This window comes from Ursus maritimus, unplaced genomic scaffold, assembly GCF_017311325.1.
Source record: "Ursus maritimus isolate PB19 unplaced genomic scaffold, ASM1731132v1 scaffold_23, whole genome shotgun sequence".
Classification (NCBI taxonomy): Eukaryota; Metazoa; Chordata; class Mammalia; order Carnivora; family Ursidae; genus Ursus; species Ursus maritimus.
This window is the reverse complement of record NW_024424786.1, coordinates 45675450-45684387: the sequence shown is the minus strand read 5'-3', so window position 1 is coordinate 45684387 and position 8938 is coordinate 45675450. Positions and strand designations below refer to the sequence as shown.

The window sequence follows — 8938 nt, the reverse complement described above, 5'->3', positions numbered from 1 at the left end:
CCCCCCCCCCCCCCCGCCCAGGGCCCTGCCTGAGCCACATTTTCCACATTAGTCCAGGGGAGCTGGGGACCAAAGGAAGGGGCTTCTGCCTGGCCCCTGGACCCCTGCCACAGTCCCTGGTCTGCCTCCAGCCCCTTGGATGGTGCAAGGCCATGGCAAGGTGTGGGGGAGCAACTCGTCCCTGCTCACAGCCCTACCCCCACCCCAGCACAGCAGCCCTGCTGAGACCCTCAGCGCCCCGGGTGCTGCACAGGGCGCCGAGCTTGGGGAGCAGCCGCTGTGTGGACACTCGGGCTAGGCCCTGCTTCTCCTCTCTGCTGTGGGGGCAGCAGACAAGCTCTGTGTGGGGGCCCCACCTGTCCTGCCCATGTTCCCTCTCTGTGCCTCCCCTCTTCTGGAGGCCCTGCCTGGCTCCCCCATGCTGACCTCTTTCAGACCATCGACTCCCTTGGCTGTCACATGGTTTGGGCCCCTGGAGTGTTCCCCAGTCCCCTGGACAAGACCAGGAGAGAGACCAGGACCCTCCCTCCCTTCCCCCTGCCACCTCTGTCTCTTTTCACCAGAGTCTGTGACAGGCTGAGCCCTGCCTCCTCCTGTTGCCTCAGACCTAGCGGGAGGAGGGATTGGGGGCACCCTGTGCCCCTGCCTCGGCGTGGACCCTCTGCGCAGGCAGTCCTGGTCTGTGGCCCCGCATGACCGGGGAACCACAGGGGGCCTGGCCCACCTGCTCCCAGCTCAGCGCCCCTGTCCCGATCCTGCACTCCGCACGGAGTGGATGCCCGGATCCCGTTGTGCACCTTCCCACTGCCACTTCCAACCAGGTCTGTGGCGACCCCCATGGCCACCACGGAGCCCGTGGCCGTGTGCAGCCACGGAAGTTCTGAGGGTCTCTTGAGCGGAACATGCAGGACCTGAAGCTGGGTGGAGTCTGATCCGGGTGAAAGGGTAGAGACCAGGGACCAGTAGGGACAGGGCAGGGCGGGGGGGTGGGTGGGGGGGCGGCGGGGGCGGGGCCAGCCCTCAGCCCTTCCCCAGGGTCTCAGTGGGGCTCACAGCCCTCAGAAATGGCCCCACTGGGGTCTCATGGACTGAAGAGAGGCAGGTATGGGAGGCCTGGGCATAGGCAAGGTGCTTAAGGCACAGATGAGGGATGGACAGATCACCAGGGAGGGCTGGGGAAGATTCCTCTGTCCCAGAGGGCCTTGACGGATGAGTAGGAGTTTGCCGGGACTGACATCCTGCAAGCTTAACACCAGGCCCTGGCGTGGCGTGGCAGGGCATGGCAGGAGTGGCTGCAGGGAATGAGCAGGGCCTGGGGGGGGGCATTTCCCACCCCGCAGCAAGGGCGGAGCCATGTACTCTCTCCGAGGACCAGGGCAGGCCTGGAGGATGTGGGGACGCCAGCCGGAGGGCCATGTCCAGACCCCTCGAGTGAGCTGAGAGGCAGCTTACGGAGCCCGGAATCCAGTCCCCAGCTGCCTTGCGGGGGACACGGGCCCAGAGAGGTCATCTGGGAACCAGATCAGCTGGACTCTCCATCAGCACACGTTTGGGGGACAATTTCCAGGCCTTGCTCCGTGTGGGTGGGAAGCCTCAGGGCCCCAACCCTGCACCTGCTATGGGCTGGCCCCCGTAGCCCCATCCTCTAGGGGGGACACCCGGCTTGTGGGGAGGGCCCAGCCTGTAGCCCCGCCTCGGAAACCACACTCCCCAAGCGCAGAGCTATGAACCCCGGGTGGGGTTCCCACTGGCCAGCTCCCACGCCCACACTGCCACATCACAGCAGCTCAGCCAGGCTCAGCACAGGCTGCCCTCTGGGGGTGAGCAGGGCATCTCCTATCTGGCCTGGGCTGCCTGGTGAGGTCTCAGAGGAGGAGGGAGGCAGAAGAGAAGCCTTTGAGCAAGGCTGGGAGCAGCAGGGCGTGAGGGACCCAGCCCTGAGCCTGGCATACACGTGGAGGCAGGGAGGTGCTCAGGGGGGTTCTTTCTTTTATTGAGGTTGTGACCAGGCAGCACGGGCATTGTGGGCAGGACAAAGACACTGCGGGCAGAGCTGAGAAGCAGTGGGTGGGGGTCCGTGGGGTGCTCTCCTGCAGGGAGGCTCTCTGGGGGGCTCTCGGGGTGCCCAGTGACCCAGCCTCTCACGAGGAGCTGGGGGAGGCTGGAGATGGGGGGAGGCCTCGGGGCCCCTCCGGCTGCTCCTAGCTGATGGCGCTCAGCGCGTGTGCGAGCGTGTGCAGCTCCTCCTGGACGCCCTCCAGGGAGCGCCGGATCGCGTGGGGACTGTCCAGCACGTCGATGGCCAGTGTATACGGGTCGAACTTCACGGAGAAGGGGCGCTGGATGCGGGAAGCGTAGTTCCTAGGGAGGGCAGGGCATATGGACCCTTGGTCACCCAGGGGGGACTTGAGGGGGGCCCTTAGGAGATGGGGGAGGAGGAGGGGCAGCTTGGGGCTGTCTGCGGCCCCCAGGAGACAGCCTCCTTTGTCGGGGCAAGGCAAGAGCTGCCTGGGCCCCAAAAGTTCCTTGTGACCAAACGACTGGACAAGACGGGGGACCAAGCCTGCTCCAAGGGTGGGGGGCAGGGGAGGGACAGGCCTTTCTCAAGCGGGCCTCGGCTGGACCCCCATCTCGCCCCACCCCTCCGGGAGGTCTTCTAGGGCTGTGTGCCCCAGAGAACCCCAGGTCTGTTCCTGTCCCCACCTGCTTGTGGGATCAGCCCTCCCCTCCTCTCCACTCTGAACACACAGCCCCTGGGCCTCAGTTTCCCCTGGCTGGAAAACAAGCCTCTTCCCAAGGATGAGCTCTGCCCCCTCTCCCAGACGCCGCTCGTCATGCACCCCAACCCCCTACCCTGGGAGCGCCTTGCTTCTTCCAGGCCCCCTGGGCTTCCCCCACCAGCCTCAGCCACCCCTGCCCCTCCTCAGTCCCGCCCCATGGCCCCAGGTGCTCAGCAGTCAGGACACCGGCATGGGTCCCACACACCTTCTAAAGCTCGAACTCTGCCTCCTGAAACCTGGCCTTGACCTGGCCACCAGCCCGGCAGCTCCGTCCCTCCTGCCCCCCTGGGACTCTTTGGGGAGGGGTCCTACTGTGGGAGGGTGTGCACGCCCAGCCTGCTTGCAGGCTAGCCCAGTCTGGGGCCATGGTGGGGGTCTCGGCTCTGGGAGCCCTGGCCCACCTGAGCTTGTCCTTGGCATCGCTGAAACTTTCGGACACAAAGTAGACAGACTGGTAGGTCTGGTCCTGGTAAGGCTGCACGGCCGCAGCGTCGGGGTCGAAGGCCCGGATCTCGGGTTCCTCAGACAGGGAGTGCTGGGGGGAGGCCATAGGTCACAGGACCCCCATACCCCAGGCGCACGGTGGCCTGACTCCACACCCTCCTCCCCAGGGGTCCTGTCGAGGCCTGCGGACGGTGTGGGTGGGGCAGGGCAGGACCAGCTTCCTCGGTGGCCCCTTGCTCCTGCCTCCTGGGAGGCCCAGTGTGAACACCCTCCCGCGGAGCCGCGGGCCTCACCAGGAGCTCCCCGTAGGAGGACAGCAGCCCAGCACCGTAGGCCTTCACCTCGCCGTTCTGCTTACACAGCCCGAACTCCACCGTGAACCAGTATAGCTAGGGGGACAGCCACAGCGTTGGCACAGGGAGCCGCACCGCCAGCCCCTATCCTCGGCCCTGCAGCACCACCCACCCTGGCAGGGCCCGGCCGGGCTCCGGGGGTCAGTGTAAAGGTGACACTCCCTGGACAGACGTGGGGACCTCAGCCCAGATGGACTTGAACCCAGGTGTCCTGAGCGCGCCCCCAAATCCCTTCAGGGGAAGGCACCCACCGTGGACAGCTTCTCAATTTCCTCGTCAGAAGCCCCCAAGGACGCGAGCCCGATGTCCTGTGGAGGCAGGAGGCTGAGAAGGGAGAGGCTCGGCCCACCACTGCATGGGGGTCTGCGTGGGGCAAGGGCACTCGAGGGGCCTCCGGACACTACCCGGAATGCAGGGACCATCTGGGGATTCGGAGACTCTCCCAGGATGGGGGATCTTTCCAAGATACAGAGACCCTCCCGGTATGCAGGGCCTCTCAGAAGATGGGGGACCCTCCTGGGATCAATCAAGGGACCAGGACAGCTCTCTGCTGTTCTTCAGGAAGCCAGCAGGTGGCAGCACAGACCATGGGACTCTGCCTGCTGCTTGTGGGTTTTCCCAGAATGGGCCCCAGCACAGCCCACAAGGCCCACCCGCCCTCTATTCCAGGATGATGTGGTCTCCTTGAAGCCTCCTGGACCCAAGCGGGCACTGTCCAGCTGCAAAGGGACTCAGGCAGGGTGCTGGGGTAGAGCAGCTCGTACAGCCAGCCCCCAGCCCCCAGCCCCCAGCCCCTAGCCCCCAGCCCTGGGAACACAGTGGCCCGCTGCCCGAGACACACCTGGGAGAACTGAGCAAAGGTCCGGTCAGCCAGCATGGGCACGTGCCCCAGCAGCTCATGGCAGCAGTCCCTGTGGGGGCGGGGAGAGGGGTGGCACTGGGGAGGGGGGGCCAGCAGCCCGCCCCCTGCACCCTCCCTCCATGCTCCATGTGCTTGCACATGGGCATCCCGCTGGCCCCGTTGTGCAAGGCTGGGCGGCAGGCTGGGCGGCAGGGGCAGGGCCCCGCGGGGAGCAGGGGCACACTCACGGCTCAGGGGAGTGCATGGGCGAGGAGGCGTGCCGGATGTACTGGGTGCACTGGAACACTCGGAAGGCCAGGCTGGCCAGGAAGTCCCGGGCGGACAGCAGGCCAGCCACGGGCCGCAGCTGGAAGCCTGTCCGCTCTGCGAGGACCACAGGTGGTCAGGGCGCCTAGCTGGGTGGGCGCCCTCCTCCTGCGGGCCTCTCCCCTGCAGCCCACGCACCCTTCAGGAAGCGGGACACGTCCTCCAGCTGCGGGATGTTGTCCTCCCTGTACCCGCTGAAGCGCTCCAGCAGCTGGAAGGCCTCCAGGTACTCCCGGCAGGCGTGGGTGATGTAGAGGCCCTTGAGGGTGGTGTAGACCTCCTTCCTGCAGGTAAGGGTCTCAAGCCTGGCTGTGGTGCCCCTCGTCCCCACACGGCCGTGCCTGCTGGCCACCCAGACCCCGGCTCCTCCCCACATCGAGCAGCCCATCCTTGTGGGCGCTCTGCTCTGCTCCCCAGAAGGCTCTGCGGGAGCCCCTACTCAGGCTTCTCGCTAGACCCTGAAGACCCTGGCCACTGGGGGGCTCCGAGGGACAGAGGGCCATGGGGACGACCAGACCCAGCAGCAGCCTCTCTTTCCAGGCCCACGGTCAGGGCCTTGGGAAGTCCGTCCTCTACCTGGCCTTCACACCAGCCCTCCTTGTCCCCTCCTGCCCCAGCAGGGCACCTGGGTCTTACCAGGTGGCTATCTCCTCGGCCGTGTACTCCACACGGGGAATAGGGTCACCGCTGCAGAGGGGGGTGCGCAGTCAGCGGGGGGCCCCTCGGGGAGGGCGTGCGGGGGGGCGGACAGGAGGGGCTTGGGGCTGAGTGCCTGGCCGGGCGTGTGGCCTTGGCAGCTGCCTGCTTTGCTCCGCTGGGACTTGGGGACCCGAGGCTGTGACCACAGTGACAGGGAAGGTGACAGAGACGGCCCTCCCCCTGCCAGTGCGAGGCTCCAGGACGGGGTCTGGGTCCCCGAGACCAAGGCCCCGAGGGTCCTTACTGCTTGTACTGGAACGCTATCTCCGCAATCAGCTTCCGGCGCTGGCGGTACACCTGGTCCGAGAAGCCCTGGCGGCAGAGTGCGGGCGCGCTACGGAGGCTGCCTGCCGCCCCTCCCTGCCCGCCCCCCTCCAGCCCTGCCAGACACGCCCTCCCTGCCCTCCGCCCCTCCCTGTCTGACACCCCCTCCCTGACCAATGCTCCTTCCTGCCCACCGCCCCTCCTTGCCCAAAGCCCCCTCCCTGCCCGATGCCCCTCCTTGCGCACTGTCCACCCCTCCCTGCCTGATGCCCCCTCCCTGCCCGATGCCCCCTTCCTTTCCCTGCCTGCCACCCCCTTCCCTGTCTGCCCCCCCTGGCTCTGCCGGACACCCCCTCCCTGCCCACCACACTGGCGGGGTGCCCGGACGGCTGCACTGAGCCCGGCCTCAGTGGTTCTGCTGGGAGCCGGGAGGCAGACAGACAGACAGATACCCCATCCAGGGTCAGCCTGGGACACATGCTCACCACCCTGGCCAAGAGAACGGGGACACAGGAGGCCAGGAGGCCCAGGGGCACCAGCTCACCGGGTGATCCAAGTCCAGGTCAGGGTCAAACTTGGTGACCAGATGGTGACACTTGTCCAGCTCGGAAACTTTCCTCGGGAACCAGAGGACTTCACAGAGGGCGGAGGGAACAGGGACCTGCGTGAGTGTCAGGCCGGCCGGGAGGCAGCCTCCCTTGCAGCGTCCTCGGTGGGTGTGGGGGTTGGGGGCATGACAGCGGGCAGGGTCCCGGGGGTGCCCCGGCCAGCGCACAGACAGCGGGGGGCCTGAGCCGGCGGTGGGGGGGCCCGGCCACACATGTGGTCACACCAGGGGTCTTCCGTGGGAGCCTCTGCGCCCCCATCTCAAGGTCATGGGTTGCCCACAAGGACAGAGGAACCAGCCTCACCCTTGTTCTCCCCGGCGCCACGCACGTCCTCCGCCACCCGGCGCACGGAGCTGAGCAGGGCCGGCAGGTCGGCGCTGGGCACCTCACAGCGCACAAAGTACTCCAGGTGGGGGCCGCCTGCCCGTGGCCGCTGGGCAGGCCGGGTCTCCAGGTGGTGGATTTGGGCTTCAAATGTCTTAGGGAACAAGAGAGAGACAGAGCGATGGAGAGACAGAAAGAGAGATGGAGAGAGACAGAGATGGAGACAGAGAGATGGAGAGAGACAGAGATAGAGACAGAGAGATGGAGAGAGACAGAGATGGAGAGAGAGACAGAGATGGAGAGACAGATGGAGAGAGAGGGGGAGGGAGAGATAGAGAGATGGAGAGAAACAGAGATAGAGAGGTGGAGAGAGACAGAGATGGAGAGACAGGGAGATGGAGAGACGGAGAGACAGAGAGACAGAGAGAGGGATGGTGAGATAGAGAGAAAAACAGAGAGAGACAGAGAGACAGACAGGGAGACAGGCACAGGGAGGGTGGGGAGATGGGGAGATGGGGAGATGGGAAGGGGGAAGCAGGGGCGGTCAGCTCCCACGGCCCCACCCTGGACGTTTGCCTTCAGGAACCCCCAAGCCGTCGTCCACACTCCGGCAGAGCCCGCGTCCTGGGGAGGGCTTGCGGCCGGGAGATGGGGTTTTGTCCACGTTGTGTAATGGGAGTTGTCACTGCAGCCCCTTCACCCAGTGTTCCCGGTGATGTGACGTGTCCCTTGGCCACACCCAGATAGCCTGAGTCCCCAGCTGCTGGTCGGAAGGTCCACCACCCTGGTGGCCTCATCTGGGGCTGGGGGGTGAGCCCTGGATCCCATTGTGGCCCCCACACCCAGGAGGCTGAACACCCCCCTCAGTGCCGCGAGCGCCCAGGGGCCTGGCAGGAAGGCTCTGCTCACCGCCACCTCCCGTCGCCCAGCAACAAGGGTGCGCGCTTCCCGACGGGCCCTCGGGCCACACGGCTGTCCAGGAGCTGGAGTCCAGCGCTAATGTCATTTGGGCGCCTGTGCCAGGAACCCATGTCCCGCCCGTCCGGGTGGGCCAGAGCGACTAATGCCATCAGCTGTCACGTTAGCCAGAGCCCGTCAGGGGCAGGCGGGGTGGGGGACCCCCACTTTCCAGGCTGCCCTGCTAGGAGCCACACACACTCACCCCGTGTGTCACCCTGTGTGTGACGTGGGGGAGTGTGGGGGTGGCAGGGGGTCAGGCCTCGGTGGCCTCAGCTCCAGGGTTTGGGCTCAGGGAGTTCCCGAGACCATGAGGGGGACTGTGAGGGCCGTGGGGCCCCCCCGAGCTCTCGGGGGTGCAAACCCGCAGGCCCAGGGCTCCTGGGACCCTCTCCGCTAGTGGCCCTCGGTGGCCTGGGTGGCCATGCTTCTGTGCAAGTCCCATGGAGGGGACACCATGTCCACACCAGCCACAGGTGTGCACCTGCCACACTCACTTCAAACGCCTTCACGGCCCGGGACAGTGGCGCGGTCTTGGTGCCCCGTAGGGTGAAGAGAAGGTTCAGCGTGGCCTTCCCGTCCTTGTCCTTGACCACGGCGGCCTCTAGGGGGTCTCCGGGCTCCGAGGCAGCGGCTGACGCTGCCTCGGCCTTCTCTCGCTCCTTGCGAGCGTCCTCGATGAGGCTCTGTCGCCGCCCAATGAAGCGCGGGGACTGTGGGGACAGGACACACCCTGTGCTCGGCCGCCCCCAGCCCCTGGCTCTGACCTGCTGGTGTCCGTGAGCACCTGCTGTGTCCACGGGAGGGACTGGCTGGCCAGGCCTCGCCTGCTGGGGCAGAACTAAGAGCCTGGGTCCACCCGGTGGGGGTGGGGGGCGACCAGGAAGATGTGGAGCCCCAGGCTGGGGGGGGGTTGGCGGGAGGACGGCACCCACATGCTGCGTTGCCTCTGCCCCCGGGGCCCCAGCCAGATGAGGTGACAGAGGTGTGACTCGGGCCCCGGAGGCGGGCATCAGCCAGAGCACAGGGAAGGCAGGAAACGCGGGGGCTGGCTCCTGGGAGGGATCCGTGCCAGCCCTGCTGAATGACCTCTCCTGTGCCCCCAGCCCGGCCCTTCCCCACGGCACAGGGACACATGGCCGAACTTGGTCCACAGCCTGTGCCCAAGACCGTGAGCCCCCAGGCCTGCGCGAAGGAGGAGCCACACGTCTGGGGCTTATCCCTTGGAGCTGACCTGGTGTCCTCGGTCTCGGAACATGGCGGGGAGGGTGCAAGAGAAGCCCCTCAAGGCCCCACCTGGCCTCGGGGGTGTGGACAGAGCACGGCTGCAGCCCCTGGGTC

At 66.7% G+C, this 8938-nt stretch overlaps 1 protein-coding gene across 1 annotated transcript in view; it reads right to left on the bottom strand.

Annotated features, from left to right (window-relative positions):
- Positions 1-2201: 2201 nt before the first annotated feature.
- The window catches only part of TH (tyrosine hydroxylase), a 9174-nt gene continuing 2437 nt past the window's right edge, over positions 2202-8938 (bottom strand). Inside the window, exons 3-13 of the mRNA XM_040638794.1 lie at positions 6620-6794; positions 6253-6341; positions 5689-5756; positions 5382-5432; positions 4884-5029; positions 4667-4802; positions 4419-4488; positions 3829-3885; positions 3518-3613; positions 3182-3315; positions 2202-2361 (exon numbers count right to left, since the gene is read on the bottom strand). Of these exons, the coding sequence (XP_040494728.1) occupies positions 2202-2361; positions 3182-3315; positions 3518-3613; positions 3829-3885; positions 4419-4488; positions 4667-4802; positions 4884-5029; positions 5382-5432; positions 5689-5756; positions 6253-6341; positions 6620-6794 (1182 nt within the window). The remainder of the gene's footprint in view (positions 2362-3181; positions 3316-3517; positions 3614-3828; positions 3886-4418; positions 4489-4666; positions 4803-4883; positions 5030-5381; positions 5433-5688; positions 5757-6252; positions 6342-6619; positions 6795-8938) is intronic.